The 22,498-nt window shown below is 39.0% G+C and overlaps 1 protein-coding gene across 8 annotated transcripts in view; it reads right to left on the reverse strand.

The window, feature by feature from the left end:
• Window positions 1-7,508: 7,508 nt before the first annotated feature.
• ATP9B (ATPase phospholipid transporting 9B (putative)) overlaps window positions 7,509-22,498 on the reverse strand; it is a 286,760-nt gene continuing 271,770 nt past the window's right edge. For 5 of the 8 annotated variants that reach the window (XM_008164435.4, XM_042860450.2, XM_065585119.1 and 2 more), the window contains 7 exons: window positions 21,550-21,705; window positions 21,290-21,354; window positions 19,529-19,637; window positions 17,169-17,226; window positions 16,297-16,500; window positions 10,508-10,540; window positions 7,509-9,331 (listed from right to left, as the gene is read on the reverse strand). In XM_008164435.4, the coding sequence (XP_008162657.1) occupies window positions 9,195-9,331; window positions 10,508-10,540; window positions 16,297-16,500; window positions 17,169-17,226; window positions 19,529-19,637; window positions 21,290-21,354; window positions 21,550-21,705 (762 nt within the window). In that variant the 3' untranslated portion in view covers window positions 7,509-9,194. The remainder of the gene's footprint in view (window positions 9,332-10,507; window positions 10,541-16,296; window positions 16,501-17,168; window positions 17,227-19,528; window positions 19,638-21,289; window positions 21,355-21,549; window positions 21,706-22,498) is intronic. The other 3 variants (XM_042860452.2, XM_008164437.4, XM_042860453.2) reach the window with 3 other exon arrangements.

Consider the following 22,498-nt stretch of genomic DNA (forward strand, 5'->3'; position numbering starts at 1 on the left):
TAGACATTCAAAAAGCCTGAGGCAGGCTCCCCAAATCACAGGATCTTAAAAGATAAATGTGGGGAATAATTGCACCTTGTCTCAAGTTTTGACCCTTTAAGCCTTTTTAAAGCTTTTCTCTGCATCATAAGGGCTAGAAACTTACTTTTAAAAAAATTAAAGTTGTTCTCTTGTAATCACATGACTCTAGGAGCTGGGACTTAAAGAAAAATACCAAATATTATACCAGTTGACAATCCTGTGACCCCCCCATCTCCCACCTCTCATATATGCATCCCTCATACAGTGAGATGGGCTGACGAGGCAGTTCACAAGGACACAGAGCGGCAGCTGCTGTGGGTGACTGTATGTAGGAGAAGAGAGTAGCTCAGCTTCCCCTGCTGACCTGAGATAGGTAGCACAGTCTCTCAGGGATTAGCATCTGTAGCAGTGTGGTCAAATAACCTCCTGGTTTTCCCTCCAAATAGGAAATGGGTGACTGCCACTGCTATGTCCCACATGAATTCCCCTCCTGCCTCATGTTGGAAAGCACAGTCAGGGAATATCACAAATTCCCAACCCAAATTATGAGGAAAAATTAACAATTTGCAACAGACTTGTGATGCAATTGCCTGTTATTTGCCTATCATCCAGGGCTTGCTTTGTAAGAGCAAGGGGATGCTTAGGAGCAAAATGCAAAAAGACAATGGCGAAACTCAAGTGTGTGCTACAAAGAAACAATGGAAAATGGTTCTGCATGCAGGATTTACAATGCCGCTTTAATTGTTCGCTTAAAGTTACTGAAACATCATGACCAGAGCCTCCCCTAGTGTTTCTTTCAGGTGCAACAGTGATAATAAATACAGTAGCTGCTTACTCCAGGAAGAACAAAAGGGCACAAATATTTGTTATGCTCAGCAATTTAAAAGAACCACCACCTCTTTTTGGTGTGGTGACATTTCCATTATTTGTATTGGAGTAGTGCCTAAAGCTCCCATATTCCCAAGCACCAGTCCCTTCCTAGAAAAATGAAGCAGTTTAGTGCCACAGATTGTGTCCTGGTACTGCAGGAGGGATGCGGGGAGTAGGGGCATCTCCAGGCACCAGTGCAGCAAGCGCGTGCCTGGGGCGGCGTGCCGGTCGCCGTGAGGGTGGCATTCAGGCAGCCTTCGGCAGCATGCCTGCGGGAGGTCCGCCGGTCCCATGGCTTTGGCGGCAGGTACGCCGAAGGCGTGGGACTGGCAGATCACCTGCAGAAACGCTGCCGAATCCGCGTGACCAGCGGACGGCCTGCAGGCGTGCCACCGAAGGCCGCCTGACTGCTGTGCTTGGGGCGGCAAAAAACAGAGCCGTCCCTGGCAGGAAGGGAGAAGGGGGAAGTGGAATCTGAACTAGGTGAATGCTTAGCTGCAATTTTATCTCAACTTTGTCAAGATTGGAAGACTATGCAGAAGTGGAGACTACGTATCATTGCAGAGCTTTCCTTCCTTATTCCGTTCAAGGCATCAGTCTGTGTTGCCTTGCTGTAGAATATTTTGATTGAAATTATGTTTTTGGTTGATGGAGTGGCAAATAGGTATTTGAGTGTGATTCCTATTTAAGGAAGATTTCATTAGCAATGGGCTGAGCAAATTCCCACTCACAATAACAGCTGTGAACCCTGCTGAGGGCATCTGTTGGGTAGTTAATATTTATAGGGAAGTATTTTGTTTTGAGTGTGTTTTGTTTACAAAAGAAACTCCTATGCTATTTAACACCATGTTAAAGATACTGTACCTTCTGTTTGTTTACATATAATGTTTGATATGGGCTGTCTGTGTTCATTCATACTGATTTTCTTCCTTAAAGAAGGGGGGGGGGGAAGAGATTGAAGGGCTTTTTTGATTATCTTTTAACTTTCAAGTGAGTTACACTGCCAGCCTAGATACAAAATCATTCCACAAAGTTCTTCATGGAGCCTGCGATCCTGATTCTACTCCTTCTCACACCAGTGTAAATAAGGAGAAACTCCACTGAAGTTACACCATTATTATTAAAATTGCGTGTCTGGGGGTGCGGGAGGGGAGTGGGCAGGAGAGATTTACATGCCCCTCCCCCCAGAGGAGAGACCCATGCAGCCATGCTGCTGACTCTGTCTGCTGCAGGCACTGCCCCCCACAGCTCCCACTGGCTGGGGGAGAGGGACAGAGATACCATTACTAGTCGCCCGGCAGAATCAGCCGGGGCAGCATGAGGCCAAGGGAACGAGGTGACATTGGCCTAGTGGGAGGATTTGCGAACTGGCACTGGCCCCAAGATAAATTGAGTTTGAAACCCCTGCCCTACAGTAATTGTGGTTCTTCAAGCTGTGTTGTCGACACAGATTCCACTCTTGGGCAGGGTGGATTTGATTTAAATCACTAGTCAGGAAGACTCAATTTAATCATGGATTTCTACATAAAAGTGCATTTGTGTTGGTTGTTATAACCTTACTACATATTCTTCACAACTCAGATGTAGGTTTCATTTTTAGAAGGAACACACTATACATGTTTAAAGTGATTTATTTTGAAAACTTTTCAGACTAGTTTTACAGCTATATGAGAAAATGAATGATTGTTTGGTTATTTTATTTACCAAAGATAGTTGAAGCAGATATTTATGAAGTCAGTGGGAGGTGAACTATCTCCAATTCAACAGGCTAATCATTAATATTTGGAGGATTTTCTTGCCATGCTGTATTAGGAGATCATCACCAGACAGATATTTAAATTGTTTTATTTAACTAAAACAACAACATTATGTATTCTGGATTTTTTTCTTCAACAGCAAACATATAATATTTTAACAAAACAAGCATATGAATTTTTGAATTTAGTTAAACATTCACGTTTTTTAAAATCAGGTTTGTTTTTGTTAAAATTGTTTTTAGCTAAAGCAGTTAAATGGAAGATTTAAAAAAAATAGACTGTCAGCCAGGTCAACCCTTTGAAACTTAAAATATTGGCTTCTGGAGCTAACTCAGTCATCTTCACCTTCATTTTCCTGTTCGCTCATAATCTGGAAAAGAAAAACAAGCTTTCCTGCTTTTTCAGGTCCCAAACGGTTTCTCAATTTGGAATGAATTAGTCCAAAGGAAGGAAATATTCTTTCTACACCAGCAGAAGAAGCTACTGCTGTTAAAAGTGATTTTTATCACTTCAACTGTCTCTGAATCCAAGTGCTTAAGTGACTTCCACCAGTTCACTGGTGTGACTTTCTTTAAAACATCATCAGCAAACATATATTTCTTATTCCCAACCTGGGTCTCTTTTACAGCCTACTGCCATTATAGGTTTTCCCTTCTAGTGAGAGAATGGCTTGGTAGATCTCAAATCAATGAAGGCTACACTCAGAAATACCTCAAGACTTCTGGAATGTGCTGCTCAGTTTCACTTTTGTTTCTACTGCCTGTCCCTCCCTTCTCACATTTTTCTCCAGACTTCTCCTTGTCCAGATCTATTCCACCCTCAACAATCTTCTAGTCATTGAACTTTCTGGAACTTTGCACTTTTAGAGAGATGTAAGGGACTGACTCTGTGTACACAAATTTGCAGAGGGACAATAGGGTTGAGGTCGGTTATTTCTCACCTCTCTATTATTTATTTAAAAACATTTTTGCTGTTAACAAGCATGTTATCTCTGGAGACACAAATCCAGAGTTTGAGAACTGCGAAACTAAGCATCTCTGATGGTATCTTCTAGACTGAGCACTCAGTCCCATTGGGTAGATAAAAAGATTAACCTTAATAATTTATACAGAAGCCCACGGAACCCCATAAGATTGGGTCCCTAATCCATGAACTATTGGAACTCATTTACAAAACTTTTCTTAAAACATTACATGAATATATTGTCTCATACTATAGAATTAGAATTTATAATCCCTATTCCATGATGAGATATCTTTGAGCTATAATGTATCTTAATTAAAACTCTTTAGATAGATTTTTCCTCAAAAAGCATTTTATCAAAAAAAAAATCTGATTTTTGATTTTTTAAAAAAATCATTGATTTTTATCCACCCTGGTCTGGGGAACAACAAGTAGTTGTCTAATTACTTGAAGGCGGGTAGTAGGAGTCCTTATTAAATAATGACTACAGACGAGCCCTGCCAAAACTGACATCCAATAAGGAAGCCTCTAGTAAGGAACAGTCTCTTGTAAATGCATGGATTGAACTGCACATAGCTGCTCTACACATTTTGGACATAGAGACATTCCTCAAAGAGGCAGTCTAAGACAATATAGTCATGTAATGTTTAAAAAAAGTTTTGTAAATGAGTTCCAATAGTTCATGGATTAGGGACCCAATCTTATGGGGTTCTGGGGGCTTCTGTATAAATTATTTAGATTAATCTGTCTATCTACCCACTGGGACTGAGTGCTCAGTCTAGAAGATACCAACAGAGATGCTTAGTTTTGCAGTTAGCTCTAGTGGAATGAGCTCTAATATGGCTAGGTAGATCTTACCTGGCTAACTCACACCACATTCTTATCCAGCTGGAAAAGACTCTTAGGTAACCTCCATGAGAATATAGATTTCCCTGTTAACTCTACTAGCAAGTCCACAAATAATCTGGGTGTGTTCCAGAACGATTTGGTTTGAAGAAAAAGACAGCACCCTTACTACAGCAAGCATATGAAGTCTAGATTTCCCCAGAGTTTAGTGAGACTTGGGAAGAGAACCAAGGAGGTGAATGGATTGATTTATATGGCAACCTTGGGCAGAAACTTGGCATGAGGTCTAAGAGCGACCCTGGCCTTATGATACAATGTATATGGCGGACCTGTCATGAGCTAAATCTCCCCTATCTTTCAAGCTGTGGTAACTAAATACCAGAAAGACAGATTTCATTGAAAGGTAGTATAGAGTACCGGTTTCTACAGGCTCAAGCAGGGTACCCAGTAACTCCCTCAGCACTATATTGAGGTCCCAAGAGGGCGGGGCTCACAAATTGAGGGAAATAGATGCATGAGGCTCTTCAGAGATCTTGCCATTGTAAGATGGGAGAATACAGTACAGCCCTGGCTTGAGAGGTGATGTGCACACACTGCTGCTGGATGGATCTTGTGGAACTGAAGTAAAGGCAAAATTATTTCAGTGCTAGAAAATCGTTCAATATCCAAGGCTAAGGACAATTGCATGGTGCGCAGAGTAAACTGACACTGCAGGGGCTCAATCTTGCTGCCAATGGTGGTAAGAAGAAACTGAGGAATGACTGGGCCCAGTCCACTCTTTATGCTTTGGGTGAGGGTGCGCAGAGGCATAGGCATGGCTCCCATGGACATGGCAACTAAAAGAATCTGATTTCACACATCAGGAGTGCAGTCCATGTAGACAATCACTTGAAGAAGAACAGTGACTTTGAAGGAAACAGGAAGTAACAAATAGAAGTGAAACAGTTTCTGCAGCACCTGTGCTTTTCTTTGAGCTCTCCCATCCAAATACAGAGCAGACTCAGCCAGGTTTGATTTACAAGATTTGTCATAATTACTGGGCAAATAGGAGTGCACAATTTTTGTTACTAGCTCCATCCTGGTCTCATCTCGCCCAGCTGTGCCTCTTACCCCACCTCCTGATTTCTTAAAAGTATGTTCAAAAGTATATCACTAATTACTTTCAAAATTACACATTTAGCGTCTACATCAAATATGATAAAATAAGCATTTACTTTACACTGATGGTCCCTCTAATGTGCCTAGGAGGATAACATTTACAGATTCAGGGCCCAGCTCTGATTTTACATACACTAGTGTAAGTCAATTAATTTGTTCCTAATGTATATTGATGTAAACTGAGAGCAGACTCAGATTCTCAGGAAATATTTTATTCAATCACATACTGAATGTGTTACCATTCATTCTGCTTTCAGATCCTTGCTTGAGAGACAGCTTTAATTTTCAGCTTTTAATCTGAAAAATTGCAGTCAATTGTTTGCCATTTTATTCACTTTGCACTAAATTCCACAGTATACTAACACTTTCTTTTAAGCATTGTAACATGGTGTTTTCTGAGCTTTGTGCAATACTGCTACCTGTATACCACTGTTAATGGAGTGTGCCTGAGTAACATAAATGAGCACAAAATGCCCTTTATCTTCTTCTATTGCTCCAACAGGGCCTTGAGGAAAGCAGGCCTGAATTTGACAAGTTCCATGCAGCTGTTAGAGCTAAGTGCTTTTTGAAACTATTTATTCAAGGAATTATTCAAGGGTGGGATAGCTCAGTGGTTTGAGCATTGGCCTGCTAAACCCGGGGTTGTGAGCTCAATCAGGGTTCTGGGGCAAAATCAATACTTGGTCCTGCTAGTGAAGGCAGGGGGCTGGACTTGATGACCTTTCGGGGTCCCTTCCAGTTCTATGAGATAGGTATATCTCCATATATTTATTTATTGAGCCTTTACTCCATCTAGACTATGCCTGAGAAATAGTGTAGCCCAGAGATACCTTTTCTTCTTTTGATGTGGACTTCAGAGTAGAACAGCCCCAAGGAAACTGAGGTTAAGTTAGGATAAGTAAGTTCTGACAAAGAGGGCAATTTGATATGCATGAAAATACCTACCACATTGGAGAAGAAATTAGGCTGTGCCTTAAGTGTTTGATGGTTAGTGTTTTCTCCTGTAACCAGTGGATGATTTAAAAAATAAATAGCATTTGTAATCCCTTACTCTGGAGTGAAACAATTTTGTACCTAATGAACTCCTTGTGTTGGACAGCCTTTCACAGAACATTGAAGTGTTCAAACCTTTCACTTTCCATATAATGCATTTCAGTTTGTCTGCATTTAGTCTAGTAAACTTATCTACAAGAAATGATTTGTCTGTATGTATGATCTCTATATATAGCTACTCTCATACTAACCTCGCAGTTTTAACATTCAAGATTTTGAATATATACACAATACATTCAAATTATAATTTAGCTCTCATACATAGCTGCATTAAGGTAATACTATTCCTTACATGTAACCAGTTAGATTTAGGATTTTATTTAATTTTCTACCCCACATCGAAGTTGTGTGCACATATATTATATATAACAGAGAGAAACAAGGTGGTCAACAATGTATAAGCTTTTGCTTATCTATTCGATTTTACTTTAATGATGACTTTTATTGTGAGCAATCACGTATAGTTTAACAATGGTTGTATACTGCGGACTACTCTTTGCTAATCATTTGTGGATTAATTCATATTGTTTATATGCACCCAATGGTCCAAAATAATCTGATGCTTTATTGGAGGAAAGGTGAAATTAAAGCAAATCAACAACAAAATAAGGCCATATTTAACTAACTTAAATATGACCATTTAAACTAAACTAAACAGAATAGTTTGGCAATCTTGACATAAAATGAGAAAAGGTTTCAGCTAGTACAAAAACAGTGACATCTTGTGGAGATATACAGAAATGATTTTTCATAAGGGCACAGTAAACTATTTTGATGACTCTAATGCTTATGTACTTAAAAGAAACACTACTACAAAGCTTAATACATATATCAATAATATTTGGTAGAAATTAGGCTTTATTGCTTTTATAATGAAGAATGCAAATTTTAAAAAATAAAAAGCAGATAATAGCTATTATGAAAAAAAACATCAAAAAACAAACCAAATGGAGTGAAGGGCAGTCCAAATAGCTCTGCAACAGTCTCGTTTTCTGGAAGTGGTTAGGTTATTTATCATCTCAAAAGTTTCACTCATACAATATAATAATTATGACTTAAGGGGCACATTATCAGACACTAAAGGATTTGTGTAGAAAAGACATAGTCAAACAAAACATCTATGATAAGATGAGATCAATATAAGGTATTTTAAAAAAATGTACAAATAAATCTCATTAACAGAGAAGCATGGATTACCTATGATTTTTCCTTCAGCGGTGAAAGACTACGCCAAATAATCTGTTACACATTTCTTGAAAAAGCAAACTTATACACAACAGGAAATAAAAACAACATATACGCAGTATCCCAATACAGTACATAAAATGTAGACCCCTCAGATTGTATCATCTTAGAGAATATCACTTTCTGGGGCAGACCCTCAGCAGATGTAAAGTGCCACAGCTCCGCTGAAGTTGATGGGACTATTTAAATTTACAGCAGCTGAGAATCTGCGCCTCTGTTTTTTACAAGTTTTGTATCCAACAATCTGGTTCATAAAACACATAAAAGATGCCTGCTGGAAGATGATGGATTTTCCTACTGTAACATTAAATTGTTAATCTTCTTTCTTTTTACCTGAGTAACTTAAGTAAACAGATTACAAGGCAATTTAAACATATTAGCTAATACAATGTTTACTGGACTTTTGATACATAGAAATGTACCTTGACACAATCTATTTGCAATTTTACATATACAAACTGGATAGTATATGTCCAGTATATACTAGACTTTTATGTTTACTGAACAGCAATGTCTGATGTTCTGTACGAATCAGTAGGTGCAATGGAATTATGTACAGAATTTTTTTTTTTTTTACAGATTTTGTGCAACTTGGCTTCCATGTGCATTTAAAGAACAGCTGTCAATGTAACGGAATTCACATATCTGTTAATATTTACTGATGCTAGCAATGGAGAGTACAGAAAAGAGGACAACAGCTCCTAAAGTAATACTGTGCTATGCAGACATCTGTACATCATTCAAATAGTGCATATTATCAATGTCTGAGGATGAGTAATATATAGCAGCAAATACGGACAATGGCATTTACATTATCTAGGTTTTTTTATACTGTATGTAAATGGGAATGAGTATTCCTATAGAAAAGCAACAAGGAAATAATTTGAATCTTTTAGGAAATTATTTACTATTAAATAAGCTTTTAGTTCAACTTGCAGGAGAACAGTGCAGTAGGAAAAACATCCTTTACAGTAGCAATCAAATCATTCAGAAGCATTGTCAACTCAAAGGTAAATTCAGTTTATTTTCTACTTGTAGCAATTGAAAAAAAGTAAAAAAATCAATGTGAAGAAAATGAAGTTTATTTTACTTTTGAGGATATTATCAGCAAAGTGTAGTTCTCTATGTTACCTCAGATGTTCCCACCTCCTTTTTGTGCTGTTTACTCAATTTTGTTTTAGTTTTTCTTTCTTTAGCCCAACCCAAATATGTTGTCACTTGAAGCACAGTTTGTGACCTTAAGTAATTCTCAGAGTGGCATGGGTGAAAAAACTGTCACTTTTACGAGGTAAGCTTGGAGTAACTCGGAGGAGAAAATTTACGCTTCAAGTACTTGAGAATGTAAAGTGGAAGACAGCTTACAACAGTGATAGCTGACACTTTCCACAGGAAGGTCACAGTCGTGATAAAGGCAACATCTGTAGAAATAAAAAAGAGAAAATAAGTTATAAGAGGTGGTAGTGTAGATGCTTGGACTTCCACTAATGTGAAAAGACATTAAATAGTTATACATTGTTTTCATATGCTATTATCCAAGACCGTGCTATAATTAACACTGACTAAATCAGAAATACACTTGTAAGTTTTAAGTGTTCCCCTTTATCTTTATTATTTGTTAATGCTATCTAATCAATTCGGGCCATATATAGGGGTTTTAGGGCCCCTTTATGCCGCTCTGTCCTTTTACTCAGAGTAAAGTGGCTGGAGGGAGGGTGAAGCTTTCACCTAAGGATCGGACTATTTACAAAGTATGAAGTGGTAGACTCTTGCATGACTTGCTTCTCTGGTACAGAAAAGTTTGCTATTGATCCCTACTTGACATTTCCGTCAGTTTTGCTTGGGTTTAGAACAAATTCTCACTAGGAAAATAAATCAAACTCACGAATCCATTTAAGGGTTAGAATCATTTTTTCATTTTCACGTGGTTTCTCTTGTTCTTACAATGTCTTCCCCAAGATAGAATTCAAATTCACATTCAGATATTTTAATATTAAAACATATTTTGCACCCCACCTTCCATTTTTCGATTCATGTTCTGTGAACTAGACAGTTAGACCCAACATTCCTTATACCACAGATGTGAAAATTAGCCAAAAAATAGAAAGAATATTCACAGGAGAAAACATGTAATGACATCACCATTTGTATAAATAGCAGCAAGTTGAGGCATATTTTCTGTGCGTCATCAACAGAGATGTTGGTTGTAGAAATGAAGATCAAGTCAGGAGAATTAAATTACTTTGGTCCCTTACCCTTGTGCCTCAATTATTGGAAGAGATAGGGTTTACATTATTCCTATTAATTCAGCAATGCTAGACATCTCACTTCTAGTCTTTTGTGACATTTTGAAACTGTTAGAGAAATCCTAGTCATATTTGTAAAATTCAGATTATATTCTAATCATATGCAAAGGCCACAAAGCCAGATATCTTGAAAAACACATTGTTAGCTTACCTATAATTTATAATGGTCTTATAAAAGAAGCCAGTTTATTCACCCATGAAAACTAGAAACAGCAATGTCTTTTTTAAGTGAGTTTGGCTTTGTTTCTCTACTGTATTTTTTATCTTTGAGGAAATTGTAACTCTACCTACCTAAGAAAGCTCCAAAAGACACTCTGCCTATACCTGTTACAAAGAAAGGAAATAAGAAAGGGACAGATTTATAGAAAAACAAGGAAATTAGAAAAGATTAGCTATACAAAATGAAATAGGTAAGAGAAATCAGAAAGATATAAGTGGTGTTAATCAGAATAATCTGAATAATTTCATGCTATGCAATATAGTTGAAACTATATGGCATTTTGAAAAGTTTAATATATTTTAAAATTAAGCATGTTTTAAAAATACAAGTAGCCAGACAGTTCCCTCCAAGTTATATCACCTGAAGAGACTCAAAAGTATAAGTTATTACATCAACAGTCAAATGAAGCTTACAAGTTTAAAACTGAGTTCAAATTCACTTTAGAAAGATACAGCATGAGAAATGTTAATGCTCTGGTAAGTATACTTATTATTAGTCAAACTATGTCCCTTGCAAAATATACAGGATTTAGTTTCAAGTCTGTCTAAATACACTATAAGTCTGTATACTGTATGTCATAGAGATGTGCATAATGAGCCCAATTCTACACTCATCATTAATGAGTAACTTGCCTAAGTTAGAACGGCAGGAAAGGGTCAAATATTTTTAGTTTTTATCTTTCTAATGTTTGTATGTCACCAAATGTGTGATTTTTATTACTTTTAGGAGTTAAACATGCTCATTCAAAAGAAATATATTAAAAAACCCTTTATTAATTTAGTTAAAAGTTCTTATTCATATAAAAATAGAGGGGGACATGGCTTATCTGAATGTGTTATCCAAAAACTTCATTTTCTGACTGAGTATAGGCAGGGAATTGTGCAGCCTGGAAAAATCCTGGTCAGGAGAGAAAGACACATGGGTCTCCAGCCAAGAGAGGTGATAGCTGAGGAGACAGGAGCCTAACGTAGGTGCCCTCAAGGGATCATAGAAGGGGAATACAGGTGCAGTTGCCCTGAACTGTGACAGAAATAAATGCTTTCCTGGAGTTGAATAAAGCTATGGCCATTTGACCAAAAGTTCCAGATGTGTGTCTGTTCTCACCGGCCCCTTGCCATGTGCAGTCCTTCTGTGGAACTTCAGTAGCCAACCCACTTACCTCCCATTTAAAGCCTCTGTCCACAAAGAGAAAACCCAGCAAGGGAAGATCCAGAAGGATGCAGAGTAGAAATATCAAATTCAATAGGTTCATGGTGGCATAATTAAAATTCACCTCTCCTGACATCTAGGAAGTAACAGGAGTACCCAAAAGCAGGAGGTGGAGCTTTTTCAAAGGATATTGGTAGAAAGTATCATTGCTACAATATTTGCACAATATCTAGAGGCTAATGTATGGGGATTTGAGAGACAGAAAGAACATAGTTTTATAAGACCCAGAATCAACTAGTTAATACTTAAAGTAAGATTTTACTTTGAAAAGTAAAAAATGGCAGCTTCTTACTAAATAGATCTGTTTCCTGTGCGTATTCAGTTTTAGCTACAAAAAACCTTAGGATAGACAGATATTGGCTGACTTATGACGAAAGTAAGTTTTTAGTGACATTTACTCCTGTTAGCACTTCAGAGCCAATGTAGTTAAGAGAGAAGGCGCAGGGTTCTATTCTAAATTCCTGTCCATTACACCTGTGAAATCACACTGAAGGCTAACCGAATTATACAGGTGTCCCCTGCATCTGAAGAAGTGAGGTTCTTACCCACGAAAGCTTATGCTCCCAGTACTTCTGTTAGACTCAAAGGTGCCACAGGACCCTCTGTTGCTTTTGAGGGAATAATGTAAACTGCACAATCTTTTTTGTTTTAAATCATAGTAAGAAGGAAAAGACAGACTCTAGGATCCTAGGTGAGGTTTTCAGGATTTGCAATTCAACTTTGCCCACCCTCTAGCCCTCTTTGTCCTGTAAACTGAGCCCACCTGACACACAGTTGTATTTTAGAAAACAGTACTTCAATAATGAGTGTGCATTTTCACATCAAAGTATGCCTTATATAGCAGGAGGAATCTACTGGGCATTTTCCTAGATTACTCCGTGAATTCCTGTCCCCCGCAGATTTCTTTGCTTCCCCACAGAAAAATGACATTCTGACAAGGAACCAAAGAGAAGCCACAAGAGCGGTCACGTGCCCAGCAGTGCAGGCATGTCATTTTGGGTGCCTGGAGCAGCTGGCAGAGAGGTAAATCACTGCAGAGGAGAGGTGGCAGGGGCTGGGGACGCCACAGATGGCGGCTCCTACCCTGCGCTAGGCTCACCTGCTAGTCCCAGCTGGGCTGGGGAGTAAGGGACTTGCTCTTCCCCTGCAAGGAATGGCTGGGTCTGGGGAGGATACACCCTCAGAAACCTTCTCTAGGTGCAGGAAGCTCTGCATTCCCATGCTTCCCATCCCCATCTCTCCTCAGCCGCGGAGGAAGGGGTCACTGTATGGGGAGCTGCACCCCATCAGTCCAACCCCCGTGCATCTGGACCGGCCCATACCCAGACCATCCCCATTGAGCTTCACTCTCCTGCACTGAGAATCCCCCAAAATCCCACCTGCTGAGCCTCACCCCCTGCATCCGAAGCTTCCCTGTACCCAGACCCTCCCCTGCATCTGGAGCCCTCTCCACCCAGACCCCCGTGCCGAGCCTCACCCACCCTGCATTCAGACCCCTCCCCTCTGCACCCAGAACCCCCAAGGAGCTTCTGTGCATCCAGATCCCCCTGGAGCCCCCACCAAGCCGCCCACATCCAGACTGCCTCATACAGAATCCTCTGACCCCATACCTGGATCCCCTCACACTAAGCGCCTCCACACTTGGATCCTGCCAGGATGAGCCTGCTTACCCCACACCTGGATCGGGGGTCAGGGCTGGGCGTGTGCGCGAGACTCTGTCCCTCTTGCTTGCTATCTTGGTGTGCCTGGTATGGAGGGGCAGGGCCCCAGGGTGTTTCTAGGGCAGGCCTGGCCCTGGCGCTGTGTCAGGGGTCAGGTGCAGCCTCACTGCTGAGTCTGTGTGGTGGGGGGAGGAAGGCTGCTGCATGATCTCCCACCTCTGTGCAGCCAGTGGCCTGTGCTCCCCACTGCCATGCTGGAGCCTCCACATTTATTTACTGACAAGTAAAATATGCAGAATTTTAAAATATTGTGCGCAGAAAAAATTTTTTGGCACAAAATTCTCTCAGGAGTACTAGATGGACAAGGGACCATGAGACAAGGGTATGGTATATTGTAATTTAATTTAAGAAAAATAAATCTTGGCCTGACTTTCCTTTGAAATTGGCAATTAAGGATTTTCTTACAAAGTCTCCTGTTTCACACTGTAATTCCTTCTAATTTAGTGATACACAAATTCTTTTATGCTCTTCGATCGGATCTAATGAGACTCACTTGGACTGGTGTCTTCCAGGAACCAACAGAATAAAGCATTCAGCTCTATGCAAAGTCCCAGAACCTGACAACCTGCCACACACATGGTCAGAATGTCTCCTTATTATACTAGTCTGACCTTCATATCTGGTTTAGGTCTCAAATGATATAATTTATACTGTTTTAGTCATTAGTGGGTATTTGATTGCAAAGGCTTTAGGGGAGGGACTCTCAGGTTTGGAAAGTGCCTAACATATTAGGTGTTGCTGTAATCCAGGCAACAGCAATGCCCATTACAACATATTGAAATTAAGAGAAGTCCATTGTAGGTCGTAGCTAAATTGCACAGGGAGAAGATGTATGGAGAACACTGAATACTGCCGGCCTTCACTGTACCAGGCTTTGGCCAGTAGTAATATTTTTCTGGACATTTCCCTACTCAAATATTTTTATTCAATATATGAAAAATGATTATTTAAAGTGGGAATGTCTTTTTGGACTGTTTTTGCCACCTTATCAAATAGACTTTAATATTACTTACATAACATTAAAATGTATTTTATCTACTATCTAGAGATTTAAAATGAACACATTAATAACATTTCATTTATATTTCTGGAAATCTTTTTATATTATGGGAGTAAAACATTCATATGTCATCATGGTTTCTCTCACTAAAACACTCCACTGCCCTGCAGAGGCCTGAGACATTGATGTACCTGGGTCCCTCCTGTCGTCTGCCTGTGGCGCACAATAGTTTTCTGAGAACTGTATTACTTTGGCCTAATTCTGGAGCTTGGGCGGGGGAAATGGGGGGTGGGCTGGGTGGTGTGGGGGCCTGTAACATACATGAGGTCAGACTAGACGATCTGGTGGTGCCTTCTATCTTCCACACTAACCCCTCACTTCAAACTAAGATACGCAACTTCAGCTACGTTATTCACGTAGCTGAAGTCGAACTATCTCAGTTCGAACTTACCGCAGGTCCACACGCGGCAGGCAGGCTCCCCCGTCGACTCCGCGTACTCCTCTCGCCGAGCAGGAGTACCGGCGTCGACGGTGAGCACTTCCGGGATTGATCCCAGAAGATCGATTGCTTACCGCCGGACCCGGAGGTAAGTATAGACGTACCCTAAGACTTGGTCTAAACGACAGAGTTAGGTGAAAGCAAGGCAGCTTACGACAACCTAGCTATAAGTGTCTACACTAAAATTTAGCTCCTTCTAATGTAACTCGCCCACTACACCAACTTAATAATTCCACCTCCACCAGAGGCAGAGTCAGCGTTGATATAGTTAGGTTGACACAGTGTCAGTGCACACACTGTATTGCTTACATTGCTGTTGTAACCTTTCAGACTGTTGCTGGCTTTCAGAAGCCATCCCACAATGCTCCACACTGACAGGTGAGGACGTACGCCGCCAACACAAGGAGCAAAGTGTTGACATACACAAGCGATGCAATTACTGTGGCGGCTATATGCCGACATAGTTAGGTAGACTTAATTTTGTAGTGTAGATATGCTGTAAGGCCAGGTCTACACTACAAACATACATCGGTATAACCATGTCGCTCTGGGGTGTGAAAAATCCACCCCCCTCGAGCGATGTAGTTATACTGACCTAACCCCCAGTATAAACAGCACTATGTTGATGGAAGGACTTCTCCCATCGACATAGCAACCAACGATTAACTACGTCAATGGGAACTCTCCTGTTGGTGTAGTAGTGTCTTTACTAAAGTGCTCCAGTGGTGCAGCTGCACCGCTGCAGCTTTTTAAGTGTAGACCTGCACTAAGGGTATGTCCATACTGCAATAAAAAACCCATGGGATCAAGCCTTAGAGCTCAGATCAGCTGGCTCAGGCTGCGAGGCTCTAAAATTGTAGTGTAGACATTTGGGTCTGGGTCTGGGCTCTAGCCCAAACCCAAAACTCTACTCTGTGATTTTATATCCTTGCAGCCCAAGCCCCATGAGCCCGGATCAGCTGACCCAGACTAGCCATCGGTCTTTTATTGCAGTGTAGACCTACCCTAAAAGTTTTGAAAGCTGGTTCTTTAGAATGTTTTTTCATTAAATTACACCCAATTTCAGTACTGTATATCTAATAACTACTCAAAGCTGATTCAAGATGAAAAGCAGTTTGAATTTTTGTCACTGAAACGAAGCACATTGCATAAAAAGCTTGTGTCTTGAATACAATTTTTTCCACATAAACTATATAAAAATCTGTTACAAATCCTAAAGAGAAATAAATGATAGAGCATTTTAGAGTTCGTCATGAAAAGTGTCTTTACATACACGTTGAAGTCATATTCTACTGGATGAAGCTGTTTCACAAAGTATAATATTACTCAGATCTGCATGAGTAACATGCAATTACCATGAGAAAAAGATTACAAAGAATTGTATGTTAGAAAGTGTACTTTTGCAGGCAAAGATTTTCTACAGCTACTCACCAAAATATTCATTTAGAAATGCAAGAGAGGCCACATAGCAGCCAAGACTGAAGAATTCAGCCACCACCATTAACCAGTGCCACGTTCGTATGGTCAGTGCAACCATCAAGAGTTCAGTGAAGATTAGGGCAGTAAAAGAAATTGCAACAACATGTACAAACTCAGATTCAAAAAGGAGAAGGGCTCCATACATCAGAATGCCACCTAGAAAAGGAACACATGTTACACAGTCAATCTGTAACTATATTTTGGGTCATTCATCTTTACAAATGCATGTTGAAAATGTATCAGTTATCATGAAAACTTTCTCCAGTAATTTCTTATATCAGAACACCACTAACTTATTTTACATTGTGTGTGTAAAACAAAAGAATAAAAATAAGATGGTCAAAAATTAAAATAGGACTATTAGAACATTAAATACATTTCAGTGTAATGTACTTGATCAACCATTAATTACATTTTCAACAATCTCTCATTTATTTGTAGCAGTAGACAAAATGAGGTTCATTACTCTTCACTGATTACATAATTCAGATTTCTTAAACAGTACTTCTGTCATTCAATGAAAGAAAACTACTGTGGAGCGTATGCAATATGATAAGCACTTGTTAAAAATTTTTTGGATTAGCATTTAATTAAAAAAAGGTCAGTTTTTAGGCAACATACATCAATAAAAATACCAATCCACACAGTGTCCTGAATAGGTCTGGCACACTGCTAGAATATCGATTTACGAGATAAACAGAAAGCAATATATATAACTGTGGATGAAATTTTAAGCTTTGGGAATTTAACCTGGAGCTGAAAAACAATATTGTTAATAGTAGACAAAAAATCTTTAGTCCAGTAAAATTAGGGTTCTCTCCTACCTTGGTATATACTGATTAAAACCCAGATGAGGAAGGTTTTAAACGACAAAGATCTTCCCTAGAGGAAACAAGTACGTCAGGTTAGTTTTAAGTACAGTAGAAAAATCTACTTGATTTGTAGATTTTCAGACTAGCTAGATGTTCATCAGAGTTACTCTTTCAAAGGCAAATGTCAATTTTACAACTACACAGAGAAAATTTTACATGGGACATGGCTGCAAAGTTTTTGTTGGATATGAATCTCCAGGATTAGTTTCAAATTTGTGTGGAAAACTCATAATTTTGGCCAAAACTCAGGAAACTATTGTAGAATACAAATAGCAAACCTGCATTTTACATGTAACTGTTATTGGTTCTTTTAGAAAGCCTATAGTTATACTAAAATTGTTACTTGGTTTGCTTTTAAATTTTTTTGGGGAGGATTTATATTTGTAAATTCTGACATATGCATGGGGGAACTGCAATCCTAAATCTCAAAGATACCAAACAAGACCATAGTTAATCTAGTCTAGTATACGCTAACCATCCCTTTAAATAGACAACATGGGTGAAGTAGTATCTTTTATTGGACCAACTTCTGTTGGTGGGAGAGACAAGCTTTCCAGCAACTCAGACTGCTCTTCTTCAGGTCTGAGAACCTTTCCCAGTCCTGAAGAGGAGCTCTGTGTTGCTCGAAAGCTTGTCTCTCCCACCAATAGAAGTTGGTCCAATCAATGAAAGATATTACCTCACGCACTTTATCTCTAATATTCTGGCACTGACAGGCTACAACACTGCATATTCCTTTAAATGTCAAATAGCCATTTGCTAAGACACAGTGTCCATTTTTACTCATTAAAACTCTGAGCGCTTACTACTTTAAAAGTTTCTATAGATTACGTCCTTACCCAATAATTTTTGTCTTCCTGTGGCAGTAAACAAATCATGGTCCCAATCAAAATTAATTGGCTTACACATGTATAAATCAAAGAACACATAATTTTGTTTGCATGTGTATATGCACATGTTTCATGTATCCTATGAATGGATTTATGAAACTCGTTAGGGCTTTGAAGAAAGTGCAAGCACTGAAAATATAAGCAGGCATAAGAAAACATCTGTTTCTGCCCATGAAAGAGCTGATCACACCCACACAGATGTGAATCTGCACTCAGCAAAGAAATGGATTTCAAAATAGCATGGCCACAGACAGTGATGGTTAACCCATTCTGTTGAGCTAGACTGAGACTAAAAACATTATCCTGGCCTGATACAGCTTAGGACAGATAGTAAAAAGTGTACTCCTTATCCCTGTAAGTTGCCTAGAATACTGATACCAAATGAGGCAAACAGACAAAACAGTTAGAGTATGTGCAAGAGTGCACTGAACACAATTATCCAAATGATTTCATAGCCAGCACGAAATACACATCCAAGAGTTTGTGCCAATGAATGCTGCTACGTGGCCAGCCATCACATGGTTGCCAAAGGTTTGTAGGCACAGCAAGATTGCCAGTGATGGACAAACTGACTATTCAGTCACACCATCTTAAGGACCCAGCTAGAGATTGATCCGGGTAGTGTTTGAACTGCAAGGAGATGATGATTCTTTGGGAGCTGCCACGATGATCTCCTTTGGCCTAAGGAATAGAAGTCCTGAAACGATTTCTAAACATGGATGGCCTGTACAACAGCTCAAAGAGCAAACTTAGCAGGATCTTATTTCAGCAACCAGTTTTACTCTTTTTAAATATTATGCTAAAGTTTTGTGTAACAAAGCAGTATGGCTTATCACCAGATGAAACCACTGAGAGTACAGCTAGTTCAGTACATTCGATAAGTGTTTTTTCAAATCATTTGGTTTTAAGAGCTCTTTTGTGCCTGAGATATTTGGAATGGATCTTGTTTACCAGAACAGTTGAGAATAATTATGATGCACAATTGCACACTAAATAAAGCAGGGTATGAAAACTATACACAAACAGAAGTTGGGTTATGAATAAAAAAATCTGTTAATGGAGTGAATACTGAAAAAAGAGACCACCATAGATCTTTAAAAATGCCTGGGCTGTTTGCTATACCAATTAGATTATCCAGTTCTACCTAAAATGATCAAAAAAGCCTAACTTCTCCTTAAAATTGTATTTCTAAAATTAAAACATAATTTTAAACTTAGAAAACCTCCCATAAATTATATTGTATTATATTATTTCACCTAATTAATAACAACAACAAAGAACACCTGGAAATCAGATGGCCTAGTTATGAGTTTGTCCTACCTGGAACATCTCCATTGGGTGAGTATAATAACCTGCAAAGATTTTTGGGCATACTAGAGTCAAAACGAATATAATTTATATCAACACTTTGTATATTCATACCTTGGTGAGGTCCTTATAAAGTTCTGGATATAGCAATGCCATTTCTGGCTTCACATCCTGATCCAACACTAAAGAGAAGACTGGAAACATAGTGTATATGGTTGCATACCTTAGAAAAAGCATATAAATAGCCTCTATGTAAAAATCATTCAGTTGTACACTTTATAAGCAACCTATTAACATCAAATAATCCTTTTAGTGTGATTTTTCAAGTTTGAGTAAATCTGGTTGAGTGAATGTTGTACTGGTCAGCTCTGGGCAACTTACCCATATAAGTTTAACAATTCTAATTTACATGGTCCTGGGCTTCTTCTGAGAGCTGCCAATTGTGTAAAATGGTAGAACATGACTACATTAACAAAAATGTATACAAACCAACCACCTAACTTATTTCCAGTCACCAACCTCAATAATCCACTTTTGTAACCAGGTCTTTAAAAGGAGAAAGACAAGACAACGAATCCACTGTTGCATCTATTATTCTTAGCATCTTTGTAATGTAAATGCAATATGAAAACAAACATGGAAATATGGAATTTGGAAATAAGTGTTGTCATGTCCCTGACAAGATGATGCAAAGGATCTCATCAGCCCAACCAGTAGGTTGGATTTTTGATAAACACATGCTGTCTTAGGACCAGTGGACCTTGAACCACAAATCATTTTTTTTATATGGTTTTCTAGAGGATTTGTAAATTCTTCGAGGACTTTTACTATATGCCTGTGCAGTGCCTAGGTCCCTGACTTGATTGGGACCTCTAGGTGCCACTGATGTCAACAGACAAATGGAGAGAGAGTTTTCTAATTTATGAGAGCACTGTTTGAGAAACACCTAGATTAGTAATTAAATATGCACGCATCATCATGATGTCATATGCAACTTAAAAGGACTTGTTTCGGCAACACTTTGAGGAGTCCTGCCTTACAACTGCACAGGATCCAGTCATGCCTGACTCTGAGCTGTGACTTGAGCACATGATCTCTTCCACTCCAAACTACAGTCTCATAAGGATAATGGCTTCTTGATTGTTATGCAGATTCAAAGCCAGGGCCAAAATTCCTTAATACTTGTAAAGAGTTTTGAAGTCTTCAGATGCTCCATAAGTAAAAAACATTATAAGACAATGATGCTGGTCTGTTAACAAGGCACAGTGTTTTCACCCCACCTATGCTTGCAACCATGGCTATTTCAAACGTGTGTAGCAGACTAGAGTACATACATTCTAGCCTCAGAAAGGAAAGACATTTTAGGGTGGAAAAGGGGTGGAACTGGGAACGGATAATGGATAAAGGTCCATACTCATGAATAAAATATGTTATGTTGAGTTAAAATTGAACTGCCTCACTAAGCAGGATATGCTCAGTTCATTTGCCATTGCAGTTGCCATAATGCAGGCATTTGGACCACGGGCTTTGATGTTGAAATGCAACATCAACTTAGCTTTTTGCCTTTTACCCATACACCTCAGTATTTGGGATTTTTTCCTTAGAGGATTAGCTTTATTTCTACAAGGCCCTGCCAATGGGATGCTTGGTATCTTGTGCTGCTTTTGAGAGGTTCAGCACTGAGGATTGGTAAAGGAGGTTGGGTTGCTTTGTGAACCTCTGCTACATGGATGCTGTTTTGCTCATACCAGCACCTGTTAGTTCATCAACCACAAATGCATGAGGAATGGGACAGAAACCAATATTTTCTTTAAAAAAATAAAATTATTCTGAAATAAATGTTACCTGGTATTGTAACTATTGATTTTAACTTACCCTACCATTAGGAATCCCTGGTACAAAGGGATAGAAGCAAAATAGAAGACTGAAGAAAATACAGCCTTGAAAAAAAGAACACACATTTTAAAACTATGTATTAGTCAATTACCTTTCTTTTTTTTTTACTATCCCTCTCCATGCAGTGCAATGCACTACAATAAATCAAATTAAATTATTAATTTTAAAACTTTCACAATAAATATTTTTAAGCGTAATGACATTTTGTGGGCATTATAGAAACATAAAAGTTAAAATACCTGCATAGTTGAAATAATAAGGCCCCTGTGCATGACAAATTGACCAAGTGCTGCTGATCTTTTGTAACTGTTTCGACCATGAACCATCAGCAGCCTGCCTATGTGTTTAAATTGTGTGATAGAAAAGTCAGCTGCCAGGGAAGCTTGTTTTCCCTCCTAAAGCAAAAACAAAATACAACATTTTAAAAACGTTACATTATATGCAGAAAAGGATATTGGAAAGCATAGTGTCTTAAGAGATTAATAATAAACAAAATGTTCAGATTTCAAAATTCTAATAAGCAACAATTTGTAACCGCAAAATTCACTCCTGTTTCATAATAGATAAGATTAAGATTCTGTCGTCGGTATTTTTAGTACAAGTCAAGGACAGGTTGCAGAGCTGGCTGTCATCTGCGACTCTGGTGGCCCCGGGAGTGGCCGCTGCTCCTGCAGCAAGGGCTGACCTAACCCTCCCACCCCTGGCTGCTTCAGCCCTGTGGCCGCTGCTCTGATGCTGACAGCTGCTCAAGCCCTGCCACTGCGGAAGTTGTGGAGGTCCCGGAAAGTCACTGAATCCGTGACAGAATCATACCCTTAATAACAGAGTTTTATCAACATTGCAATGTATTCAATGTAAAATGCAAACTGCTGTATATTGAGTATACTGAACAGTCTGTGATGACTGCTACAAATAAGTACTATCACCCAAGCCTGTCTCTTTCAGTGCAACATATGTATTTTATACAAAATAAACTACAGGGATTGTGTTTTTCTTGATTGTTTCTATACACAAGGTAAGAAAAAAGACTAAAGCTGAGAAAATATTAATACACAGATTTTATGACTTTTAAAAAATACCTAAACACTATTTACATTGTACTGAAAAGCGTGAACTGTACCAATGTCTTCACTATAAGGCTGCTGCATAATTAATTACAATTTAAAAAGAAAGCTGCTAGTACAATAT

The sequence above is a fragment of the Chrysemys picta genome, chromosome 2 (genome assembly GCF_011386835.1).
Source record: "Chrysemys picta bellii isolate R12L10 chromosome 2, ASM1138683v2, whole genome shotgun sequence".
Classification (NCBI taxonomy): Eukaryota; Metazoa; Chordata; order Testudines; family Emydidae; genus Chrysemys; species Chrysemys picta.